Source organism: Sesamum indicum, linkage group LG4, assembly GCF_026168435.1.
Source record: "Sesamum indicum cultivar Baizhima isolate 11 linkage group LG4, ASM2616843v1, whole genome shotgun sequence".
Classification (NCBI taxonomy): domain Eukaryota; kingdom Viridiplantae; phylum Streptophyta; class Magnoliopsida; order Lamiales; family Pedaliaceae; genus Sesamum; species Sesamum indicum.
In genome coordinates, this window is record NC_142660.1 from 12,425,295 (window position 1) to 12,439,086 (window position 13,792).

General features: G+C 35.7%; 1 protein-coding gene across 1 annotated transcript; it reads left to right on the top strand.

The window, feature by feature from the left end:
* The first annotated feature begins 6,231 nt into the window (after positions 1-6,231).
* On the top strand, positions 6,232-8,263 carry ABCG8 (ABC-2 type transporter family protein). Its single transcript, XM_011077781.3, has one exon. The coding sequence runs from the start codon at positions 6,328-6,330 to the stop codon at positions 8,110-8,112; it is 1,785 nt and encodes a 594-aa protein (XP_011076083.1). The 5' UTR covers positions 6,232-6,327; the 3' UTR covers positions 8,113-8,263.
* The last annotated feature ends 5,529 nt before the right edge of the window (positions 8,264-13,792 follow it).

Below are 13,792 nucleotides of genomic sequence, written 5' to 3' on the forward strand. Positions count from 1 at the left end.
GACATATATATTTTTCAATATCATCAATAAATTACAACATTAAAAAACATAATTAAATGCATAAAAATTTCAATATTAAAGAATGCATTGAAAAAGGCAATTAATAGCAAATTGAGGCTACTATAAAAGGAAATAACTCAAATTCTCAAAATATTTTGTTAAATATGAAGATCTTTTCGGGCTTGATTAATTAATTTCATCATTGAAATAACGCGGCATTCATATTTTCTTTTTCATTTGATATATATATATATATATATATATTTCATGTGTAAAATTAAAGAAAAGTTGTATTTACATTGAAAGATTTGAAGTTAAGAATTCAAGTTCCGTAGGATTTGCTCATAATTCAAAATTACAATTTTCTCTCATACATGATGAGCAACGGCAATTTATGCAAAAGTACATGACCATCTTAATAGATTCAAATAAATCATAAACACATTAACTATTTTCTTCTAAATTCAATCAGTAAAATCGCGGTCCCATAACTTTAAGATTGTGGATTCGAACCCTACTAACGTATGAGATGTTTCTTCTTTAATGTAAATATTAGTTAGATATAATTATCAGATATTGATAAATAATATATAATTATTATTGTTGTTAATATTCATTAGATATTAAAATTTGATATTAATGATTATAATCAACTTATTTAAAAATACTAATCTATCGTTTCCACTAAAAATAAATAAACAAACAATCGAGGGCTTAATTAACAACAAATTCTAAAAATTAAAAGAAGTAGAAGAAAATTAACAACAAATTTTAATTGCAATTGAAGTTGGCAACGGCACGCTTCCTCGTATCCACATCCATAGTACAATTCATGGTTCCCGTCTTCTTCTTTTTAACAATCATAAACAGATGAACCCTTCCTTCCAACGTTGCATGGCTGGACACCGTGACCCTACCCGAATTCAGGTCTCTGCCCAGCAACGGATCCTTCTTCGACTCCACATCCACCGTCACGTTCAGTTTCTTAGTGGACCGCGCTCCGGCACCCGACCCGGTAATCACGCCACTGCCGACTACGTTCCCCCGGTAAACTATTGAAATCGCGCTTTCAGAGAATTTGAATTCCCCGAAATTCGTATTTTTTACCGTCACTTGAGTGTTGAGCCTCATGCTGAGAGACGGCTGAGTCGACGTTGTGGAATTTAACGTTAGCGCTTCGACGGTCAGGGATCCAAACCGGACTTTTGGTGTTCTTACGCGCAGGAATACTAGAACAAAGACTGTTATCATTAGGATATGTAGTATAATTGCTGTGACAGTGAATGTTAGGCATTTTCTGCTTCCCGTAGGCATTTTTGTGTTGTCTACTTGTAATTTGGGAAGATGGAATCAGACAATTATGGCAAGAAATGTACAAAGATTTATGTTGTCGTTGAGAAAATAATGTGTCTGAATAATTTTATAGGGTGACCAAAAAAAGAAAAAAGGGGGAGGGGGAATAATTTTGTAAGAGGCGAAGAGTTTGGTATAATACTATGAAGGACTTGCTGATTTATTCTTGCTTTGCTACTTTGGTTAGCTTTTTGTTGGGCCCGTTTGAAGCTATATATTGCAAATTGGTATTATATTTTATATAAATATGTTATGTGTAAAATATTTTTTATGAAAAATACAAATAATGTGAATTATATGTGTAGTGATATATATAGGTAAAATGCAAGAGGAATTTGATAGAAGCCTATAAATTATATATATAACCTTAATTCTTTTTTTTCTTAAGTGAAAGCGATGAACTATTATTTTTTTTTGAATAAGTCGATTATAATCATCAACATCAAATTAAGATCAAATATCAAGATCTAACAATTAATAACCAACAATAACAATCACATACTTTTCATCAATATTAGATAATCAACATCTAGTGCTAGATCATGACCATTTGATGTTCATTTGTGAATAATATATGTATATAAATATAATTACTATCTCCATTATAAGCATATGTTAATTCAATTGATGGATGAACATAATCTTAAACTTTAGGTATATATATATATATATGATCCATCAATTAATAATATGGACAATATTCAAAGGACTCAAATATTCTTATACAGTCCCAGTAGTGTTAATTTGTTTGTGGGCCTAATTCCTAAATAATGATTCTTGCTTGGAATTGACGTAATTATGAGAATAATAATGCATGATGTAATTATATGCCATGATTCATGCAATGAACATAACATACCTAATCCAAATGAAAATCGTATGTACGTATATATATAGTATCATGTGCTTAAGTTTCTTACCATGGCCTGTATCATAACAAAAATTACAATAGTTATGATATATATATATATATTTTAGTCACTGCACCTACGCGTGTTTCTTGTTTTATCATTCATTTATATTTTTACATATATATCTTCAATACTTTAGTTAATTATATTTCATGTTTTTTAAGAAAAATAATTGTCTATTAATGAAAGATAAATAAAAATAAAATACTTAAAATTATATATATATAACGTAAAAATTAGCAGCGCCAGCGCACAGTCAATCATCTTACTACTCACTATAATTAATTAATTAAATTAATCATCTTATTTTAGTGGTAATGACATGTGTATTAGAACCTGAGCATGTATATATATATGAGATGTATGAGCTCATCAATAGTATGAAACCACTTAATTTATTTCTTCTTCTAGATGAAAACTATGTTAATTGTTGTCTTATCTCTCTCTCTCTCTCTCTCTCTCTCTCTCTCTCTCTATGTGTGAGAGAGAGAGAGAGAGAATGAGTTATGTGTGGGGTGGGGTGGGGAGAATTTAAATATTAAATATTAAATATTAAATATTAATGGAAGGTGAGTGGTGCAAGTTTGACATATTCCAGCAAAATGTGGAGCCCCCAAGTTTCCTGTGAACTCATCAAACTATCCTATTCCTTGTTTTCCTAACTATTTAGTTATTCGGATTTGTCTATTTTATATATGAGTTTGGATTCATTCATTAGGTCAACCATCCAATAAATTCTTCGCCTCCTTTTTTAATAACCTCCTAAAATTACTCCTACACATACCTTCCCCCCCCCCCCCCCTGAAAGCCAAGTTTTAATATATTAACAAAATTGTACGAATATTATCTCATTTATTTAAAAAATTAAAAAATTTTGTTATGATATTTGAATATATTATATAAGGAATAATTACACTCCCCCAACTGAGGTTTGATGTAATTACACATAAACCTTCTGTAGTTTGAGAAATTACATAGCAGCCTAAAGTTTACTTCCATCTAACAAATAAGTTTACTTCAGTCAAGATTCACTGAATTATCGATATTAACCAAAAAAAAATTGAATTAAAATTGATATTTACCCGTGATTAACTTATTACTGACTTATAGCTAGCATGTCAAATAATTTTTTTCTAACTAAACTACCCTTATAATGTTGAAGATATTTTTCCTCACATGCATTAACAAGTGAAAACGTTTAAGGGTAATTTGATTATAGAAAGATTTTTTGACCTATAACAAATCAGTAATAAGTCAATTAAAAATAGGTTTCTTTTCGAACTTTTTTGTTAATTATATAAGCTAGTTTAGTGAGTTTCGACTGATAGATAGACTTATTTGTCATAAAAGAAGCAAATTTCAAGGGTGTTAGATGTAATTTTCCAAATCATGGGGGATCTATATGTAATTACATTGAACCTTAAGGGATGCGAGTGTAATTATCCCATTGTACATGTAATCCTTGAATAATGGTCTAAATTATCTACTTTGCTCTTAATTCCCATAATTTTTTTCTATTTTCTTTAAAAAAAATAACAAAAAACTAACGGATCGGACTAATTTTTATACGGTCATTAAAATCAGCTAATTTATAAATTTTTCAAATAACAACGAGATATTTGTAATTATTACTCGGTCTCAAATTATTTATACATTATAGGCACATATAAATACAATTCGCCATTATCTAATAATTTCAATATATTCTAGAAAACCTTTTTTTTAGCATCAAATATATTTCCTAAAAGATTTCAAACAGAACAAATTAACTCAAAATAGAGAATTAACATATGCGTAATTTCCAGGAGTGTTCTGAAAGGTTTCTCACACGGCGGCCGCCACCGCCACCGGCACACCGCCCCTCTCATTATATGCAGCGTCAGCAGATGCAAAGAACGCCGGCTCTACAAGTCAGACGACGTCAATATCACTTGATGAAAAACGTGTCATCCATCTTCATTGATATGTATTCATATAAATAATATTAATTTTTTATACTTATATATTTTGATTTGATTCGGTCCAGGATCCTGCCCATTATTTATAATTCTATTCTCATCTTAATTTAATATTACTCAACTAATATATATAAAAAAAGGTTGCATTTATTAATTATTTATATATATATATATATATGTTGTTGCGGATTCAAGTTTTGTTCTAGAAAGGCAGCACCCATTGATAGGCATGTAAATATGTAATGATAGAAAATTAAGGGCCTTGTTATTACCGCTAATGCAGCTTCTTGTCTGCTTTTGGGCAGCCTCATAAATTCTCTACTTATTCCAACTCATTTCAAATTAATGGTTTTTCATTTCTTTTTTTTATATGTTTGAAATTTTTGATTCATAATATACATATATTGTATATTAAGTGATAAAGTTTTCATTTTTTTTCCTTTTCATTTTAGGTGCGTTTTTTTAATATATAATTGAATTGGACCACTTTTGCTTGTAACATATGGGCCTAAGTATTGGGCCTCTCAGGTCTCACCAACCCGTTTGCCTTTTCCAACTTGGGCCACATTTAATTGTTACATCAAAATGGGCCAAACATTTAATCTCATAATAGGAAACTGGACGACCCAAATACGATTCTTGGGTCATAGTTTGATCAATCTAGAAGAATATGGATGTATGTATATTTTTATAATAATTTGTTGTTTTTTTTATCTTATTTAATTATATTTGTTGATTTGAGTAACGAATATATACATTAAAGTAGTTTTTGAATTTAAGTGTATCGAATCACATAATAAATAGTTCACCATAAAGACAAATTAAATAATTATATTTTATATCAGAAACAACCACTGTTCTCTTTAATCATTATTCAAATATAAATATAGATAATTGGCATGGTACAATATATAGTACTAGAATGTCTAAAATGGGAGCATCCCCGTGACTGTACAGCTATATAGCAATGACTTCCTCATTTGTACCAAAGGAAACATCCTACCTACCTATATATGTGCATGCCCACAGATTTATATTCGAAAACCATGGCATGAACTATAAAACAACAAAATATGAAATAAATATTTAATAACTAGGAAAATTGTTATTCCGATCGGGTTTGGTCGGAGATGCATCATGAATTATATGATAAATATAATATATTTATTATATAATTGATATATAATTTAAGACATTAGATTAATCACATAATAAATATATTACATTTGTTCTGTATTATTTAGATATACATGTGAACCCAGAGAAGTATGTAGGATGTCTTATTTAGTAACATTAATTACAAATAATAAGGACAAATTTCCTTCAACGTTCACATGTTCCCCCAATCATTATTATATCTCTCATCTCAAATTAAATTTCAAATTTTTGTGTACCTGGAAATAATCAAACTAACAATGTACCACCCTCATCCCCCCCCCCCCCCCCCCCCCACACACACCCACACAAGAAAAAAAGAAAAAAAAAAACAGAAGGTAAAAAGGTGGAAGCCCAACGTTCACATGATTATTTCTCAGCCTCACATGAACCTAACTAGACAAGGGGAAAGAGTTGAATTCTAACAACCACCAAATTTACCTCATTCTTGTCACTATCTTATATGTATATCAATTCTCCAAAAAAAGAAATCTTATTCAAATTAAATTTGATTAAATCAAAATAGTCATAAAAATAAATATAATATACTTTTTGTATAATTTTTTAATTGTATATTAATATTAAATCAAATTCGATTTGAGTTAGATTTTTCCATCAAATTTTTGCACCAAAATAAAACACATTCTGCCCAAACTAGCTAATTGATGGATTTATTTATATTATTTTGGAATAATCAGTTCATGTAAGCACCAAATGATTATCAAACTATTTTATGGACTGTTCAAATCCTTTATTTTATTTGTATAATAAATAGTAAATATAAAAAAAATTATATATTTTATACCTCCAAAAGTTTCTAAATTAATTTCACTAAAATCAGAATTATAGAGTATTTCTCCGAGCATGACAAGTAGCACCACGTCCTTCCATATTATTAGGCTTTCTTATTATCAACTCCACTCTTTTCATCAGACCACCTTTGCTCCTCCATGGAACCACCACAATCTCCTCCCTCTCCGCCTCCGCCCCACAAAACATATAAACTCTCCGCCGCCGCTATCTCGTACACAAAGTCCACCACCACCACCTTATTCAAGCCTTGCATTTCAACCCCACCAACTTATATTCTCAAAGACATCTCCCTCACTGCATACCCATCTCAAATCCTCGCAGTCGTCGGCCCTAGCGGCGCCGGAAAATCCACCCTCCTTGATATTTTAGCTGCCCGCACCGCCCCGACGAGCGGTGCCCTCAACCTCAATTCTGCCCCTCTCGTCCCCTCCGTCTTCCGGAAGCTATCAGCCTATGTTCCTCAGCACGACGCTTGCCTGCCTTTGCTCACTGTTGCTGAAACTTTCTTGTTTTCAGCTAGTTTGCTCAACCCCAAAAGTTCTGATATCTCAACCGTTGTCTCCTCTCTTCTTGATGAGCTCCGACTCACTCACTTGGCCGACACCAGGCTTGCACACGGCCTCTCGGGTGGCGAGCGCCGACGTGTTTCGATAGGGCTTTGCCTCCTTCACGACCCGGCGGTGCTGATTCTTGATGAACCAACTTCAGGGCTCGACAGTAGATCGGCTTTGAACGTAATGCAAACACTGAGATCAATTACAGACTCGCGCCAACGAACTGTGGTTCTGTCAATTCATCAACCAGGTTTCAAGATCCTCTCCACCGTTGATAGGATCCTTCTTCTAGCAAAAGGCTCAGTTGTGCACCACGGTACACTATCTTCTCTTCAAGCTTTCCTACTGTGCAATGGGTTCACAGTCCCTCCACAGCTCAATGCACTGGAGTACGCCATGGAGATACTAAATCAGCTCCATGAAACAGAGCCCACTTCGACACCATCTCTTCCTCCATCGCCTGAAAATTCTATCTCTTCTATCTCTGACACTAAAACAAAAGATTCAGTTCGATACAGAAGTTCTAGATTCCACGAAGTAATAACTCTATATAACAGGTTCTGGAAAATTATTTACAGAACAAAGCAATTACTTTTAACAAACACCTTGCAAGCATTAGGGGTTGGTCTTGTTTTGGGCACCATATACATAAACATTGGATTCGATAAGTCGGGAATTGAGAAGAGATTAGGCTTATTTGCTTTCACTCTAACTTTCCTCCTCTCCTCCACAACCGAAACCCTACCGATTTTCATAAACGAAAGGCCAATTCTTTTACGAGAAACTTCAAGTGGTGTTTACAGGTTGTCGTCGTATCTCATGGCGAACACACTAGTTTTCTTGCCCTACTTGCTCGCCATCGCCATTATTTACTCAATCTCAGTCTACTTCTTAGTGGGTCTCTGCGCAACATGGCAAGCATTCGCATACTTCGTTTTGGTCATTTGGGTTATAGTTCTAATGGCCAACTCATTCGTTCTGTTCTTGAGCTCCATCGCACCGAACTTCATCGCCGGAACATCCCTGTTGACGGTTCTTCTAGCCGGATTCTTCCTCTTCTCGGGCTACTTCATATCTAAAGAAAGCCTGCCCAAGTTCTGGCTTTTCATGCACTACTTGTCCATGTACAAATACGCACTGGACGCAATGCTGATCAACGAGTATTCTTGCCTTGTGTCAAGGTGTTTGATCTGGTTCGACGAGAAGAACACGACGTGCATGGTGAGTGGGCGTGATGTGTTGGAGAAGAGAGGGCTCCATGAAAGGCAGAGGTGGACCAATATCTATATCTTGATCGGATTCTTCGTGATCTATCGGATTCTTTGGCTGATGGTTTTGATGAGAAGGGTGTCAAGATCAAAGAAATGAGAAGAATTCTCTTGTCAAATTCCTCACGTTTTCTGCTGTCTTTTGCTGTTACATGTTTGTTCAAGAATAATTCATCATCATGTACGTACTCTATATACTCTCAGTCTCGCCTCCATAAATGCAATCATGGCACAATGGCAAGATTCAAGAATTTTCACTTTCTCTCGTATTAATTGCATGCTAAAATCTACTCTACTTTTTCAATTTTTCAGTTGCACTTTTTATTATATAATGATGTTATGACTCGTATTTTATTTAGGTTTAAATGTATTTTTGTATCGTAATTTAGCTTATTTTGCATTTTCGTTCTTCAATTTTTTAAAGTAACGTCTTGAAATTGGGGTTACTGTTTCTATAAGCTCATTTTTGTCAGTATTTTTTTATCCTTTAACTTTCGAGTATAGCATTTTACTCTAAAGTTTCACAATTTCAAATTTTTTTTTTCTGGAGTTCATCATTCTCTTAGATGGAGGTGAACTCAGACTAAAATTACAAAAATTAAACAGTTGCAGGACCAAGAACAAAAACACAAATGACCTGAGTTATTATAGGATCAAAAATACATCTAACCCTTTTATTTAATATATATATATATATATATATGCGTTATCCGTATATTAATCAATGAAATATGAGATGTAACATAATTTGCAATAGATAATCCATCTGGTATTAATTTTTAGGGTGTGATAATTAAAAATGTTATTAGCAAATTAATTAAATAATCAATGTTTATTGCTTCCCTTATTTATGTATAAATTATACTTTATGTTTGAATCCTTTACTTCTTCAATTCAAAAGTAATGTGAAATAGGTAGCTAGCTTCCAATTAATGCATTCATCATTTTCACATCTCTTTATTCCCTTTGTACACTGCGTTTGGATTGAGAAATTCAGGATTAAAAATATATATTAAAACTACAAAAAATTTGTATCCACAATTTTATATTACAACAAAGAAAAATTAAACTACGAAATTCTTATATATTGAATATTTATTTTACTATATTTTGATAAATTCCAAATATAAAAGAATTTCTGAATAAGTGGTCATTGTCTTCCCATGCCACAATGAAAAGGATAGATAGATTAGATAACATAGCGATAGAGACACGAATTTAAGGATATTTTCATCATGCTACCTACCTCCAAATATATTTCCTCCTATGATATCAACATTAATTATCAATTTTATTTTATTCCTCTAAACATATTAATTAATTATTACTACTTAGAATCAACAAATGAAATAACTCTGAAATTAAAGTCTTTTCACTTTTTTAATAAATAATAATTTAGAACTGGATTCCCAAAGGTGGGTGGGTCCCACCAAAGACTTGACACAAACAAACAAGACCTCATCCACCACAACTTCCACGTCAGCATGTCACGGGTCCTAACCTCCAACCCCATCCCCCTTGTCCCACATGCATTCTTTCATTATTATTATTATTTTTTTAACAAAAGTTAAAAATATCTGTGTGACACTAATTTATATATATATTGAATAGAAGAACATTTTAATGATAAATTCTATTTCAAAACATACTAAAAAGAAACAAATAATTGAGACAGAACACACACACACACATCGTCCCATCAGGCAGACAAAAAATTGGAGTGTCAACTTTTACAGAAAAACTTGTCTTTTTGGTTAGAAATTGGATGAGAGTGAGTGGTGTGGTTAAGTTCACGGGTTTTACTTCATTTGTAGCCCCACGTGAACGGCCTTTTCTGGCAGCATCATGCTTTGTGTAACTATAGTTGGGTCATGCAATGGAAGTAACAAATGTTCAAACTTTTTCCAATTTCAGAATATAATTTATCTCATCTGACTAGGATATATATATATATATATATATATGTGTGATGTGTATAAAAATAACTTGATTACGATGGCCATACGAGAACAAATGACGACACTAATTCCAACCCACTCAGTAATCCCATTCAACGTGGATGCCCATAAGGAAGGAAGTTAAATGGTATCCCCCTGTCCCTGCACCGTCGGTCGCAAGAAACCAGAGACTCCCCTCACAAACCCAGCAAGGTATCCCTCCTCAGTGGCCCGCACGTCTGGAATGCCTGCAAAAAGACCTCCAAGACGTCTAGTACCAAATCACATGACAGACGAACTCCCCCTCAACTGGAAGGAGCCCAACCTGTCGGAATACGACAGAGATCATGACAGACGAACTCCACCGTTACACCCCTAGATTAAATGTCGTGTGTTCGTAACCACATTCACACGATTAGCCTAATAGTGGTTCAACCAATTGCCTTTGGAATCCATCCGACCATTCGGAGAATTTCACTCTCTATTTCTCCATCAATTTTTCAGTAGTAAACGATGTCAAAAGATAATCATGTGTTTTTTCTATTTACAACAAAGAGAAGGAATTACTGAGAGAGTATCTTCAACACTTTAATTTAGCGGCCCTAGAGGTCCCTACTGCAACATTTAATACACTAATTTGTGCTTTTACATAGGGATTACAAGATGGGGATTTCTTCAAGCCCTTAACTAAGAAGCCCCCTAGCAATTTTACAGTCTCTTAGCACTAGCTTAACAATACATTAACTTGGAGGAGGCGAGGGAGTACAAGAATGTTGTCCTTGGTGAAAAATACAAGGAATAAGAGGACTAGTACCTACTCCACCTAGATGCCTTTTAAAAATAAGGGCAGGCATCCCCTCAACCATATTGTACTCATGAAATCCTTATTTTTATTTCAATTTTTCATTTCAACACTCCTCAACCAAGACACTTTCAGTCCACCAACAGGGACACCTTTCATCCCTCTATGGGGACTCCCTCCAAAATCTGGGAAACCACTATTTATTCGAATTGCACTCTTAGCACCATTTCTCTCACAAAAAATTGCTTACTCTATCATAATTTCTCATTACATTTTATTTCTTATGATTATTTTTCTCCTAAATCCAATATTAACTTGGGCGTCGGAGTGCTAACACTTTTTTTGCAGGCACTCCCTTCAAAATTTGTATCCAATTCAACTTAAATTTTGAGCATAATCCATATGAATTAGATTAGTACATTTTTTGAATGCAACAATATACATTAAAAATAATTAAAGTTTAGGAGGTATGCGGAAATTAATACTACAACTCTCTCCTGTAACCTCTCACTCACATTCCCGAGTCCGATCATGTCTGATCCGGCTCGAAATCGCAGTTCCCTCTCCAGGCTGGTTAACTACTTTCTGTGTCCGATCAGCGATATTCTGAAAATGAGAAACAAACATTACTCAGCCGGGAAGAGTCCCGGCGAAAATGCTCCGACGCTCAAGTCAGTTTTCATAAAAATTGTTCTTCACAGAAAAAAAACCTTCGAATCCTTCACCCTCCCTAGAAGAGAAAACTTACCTCCCTTCTTAGGCCTTTTTTCTTTTATGCCAACTGCAGCCATGTCATACTGGTACGCTCTCTCACGTCTTCATGTCCACTCTCCACCTTCCGCAAATGGTGCTAAGTGTCCCAGTTTATAGGCATTAAGTATGCTATAAATACGTAACCCTCAAGGGGTTGACTCTTGGTCAAATACCTTCATGGCATGAAGTCCTTTTTACCCTTCGTCCGGAGGATATATTAGTCTTTTCCGGAATCACCCTCATCATTACTCCCCCACTTTTCGAATGACATCACTCTAGAAGTCGAAAAGTCTCATCCGACTGTTGGGCTGGTGATCTCGGAGTATTTTCGAGCTTACACGTGTCGCTCATCACCCCATTCTGCGATTTATACCTTTTTGCCGTACAGATGTCGCTTATTGATTGGGCAACGGACGAATTTGAAACCGCCTTCCTCACAATATATATACAAATTCATTTCAAATTGTCCTTCTCTTCTCACACATACTCCTCGACGCCGCTGCTCTGAAGAATTTAATCTCCAGTTGTTCTCTCCAGTTGCTTCTTCGTCAACCTTCTTCATCAACTTTCGATCCTCATCTCTATTGTCAGGTACCATGTCTTCTCCTAATACTTCTGACATAGGGTCTAATTCCGCTGCTGTTTCTTCTTCCACTCCATCCAATATACTTCTTAGAGACTTAGTGCCTTCCAGACATAGATCTCGCCCCCCTACTCCCTCGAATATGTCTAATTCTAGCGAAGTCCCTGCACCCGAGTATTCCCCATCTATGTTGCAGCGAAACCCCTGGATGGGGATATCTAGTACGGTAAGGTTGCGAATCCAAAATATAAGGGACAAATTCTTTATCCCCTCTAACTATGAAATAATTATTCCTCGACCTTCCGATCGTATACACCAGCCTCCTCCCGGCTTCTGTTCTTTTTCCTTACAGCATTTCGAAGCTGGATTGTGTTTTCCCTTGGCCCCTTGCGTAGCCCATATCTTACGCCGCCTAAATTTATGCCCCATGCAATTGTCCCCTAATTCGATTCGGCATATTATCCTTTTCGTCATTATCATGCGAGTACATAGGTTTGAACCAAGTTTCGAAAACTTTTGGTCACTGTACTCCTTTACGACTTCCGCGCGATCCGGGGATGCCGGTTTTTTCTACCTAACATCTCGCAAAGAGTGTAGATTTCTTGATCCCCTTGCTTCCAATGTTGGCCCTTGGAAGACAAAATTCATCTTTGTCAAAACTCCTCCTGGGCGCGAGTGGCCCTTTTCTCTTGATTGGAAGGTAGATAAACCTACCCCTGTGATCGAAGGTGAGGGTTTAGATGGGGACCAAATAAGCAGCATTACCACCTATCGGTATAATCCGAAGAAGATTTTAGTAGAAGAGGTCCTCTGGCTTGCTCACTTAACTCCTGCTCCCCTCCAGGTGGAGGGTTCCTTAGGTGATACAATTTCTCACATCTTATTCCGTTTGATAAAGCAACTTTTTTAACTGAATTCTTCTCTATTTGCAGTGAGCATGGTGAGTCAAGCTCGTATTAATCGTCGTCTTCGAGCCCAGTTAGAAGCTCGTACTCGTGCTCGAGCTACTGCCCCAGAGAACTCCTCTCTTCAACCTACACCTGTGGCCTCCTCAACACCCGACGCTGACGTTCCGCAAGTCCCTAACCCTACTCCTATCGAAGTTGGTAGCGAAGAGACCCAATCAAGGGGTTTTCATCAGCCTCCATCCGTGATCCCTTCAATTAGTGCGAGGTCGCAAGATCGCCCCCTGAATGCAGAAGATCTTGCTGAAACTTCGAGAAAGCGGAAATCTCGTGGTAAGTCTCCCCTTCGACCCAACTCGATTAGAACACGGTCTCAGTCTGGCGAGGAGGGATTACCTTCGGAGGAAACTAGGCTAGAGGAAGAAAGGGATATGAACATGCTGCGAAGTATCACGGAGTGTTGGAGGACCGCTAGGTTAGATCTACGTGGCCCAGATCATCCTGTAGCTCAATTGGAAGGTGAAAAATGGGTTCCGGACTGGCAGATCTCTCCTCGAAGTTCTGTCTTTAGAACCCGATCGGGCCAAGATTCTTGGGAGTTGTATGATGCAAGCTGCCTCCCTTACGACCAAGCTGCTCTTTTGCATACCCCTTTCACCAGAATGGAAGAGCACTGTGCCCATTCCCTAATTCAGGTATCTCTTCTCTTGCTTCTTTCTTTATATTTTACCGTTTTCTGATACTTACGTTTTCTTGCTAGACGGCTAACTTCATTCGAGGCTTAACTCTAAAATGCGCTG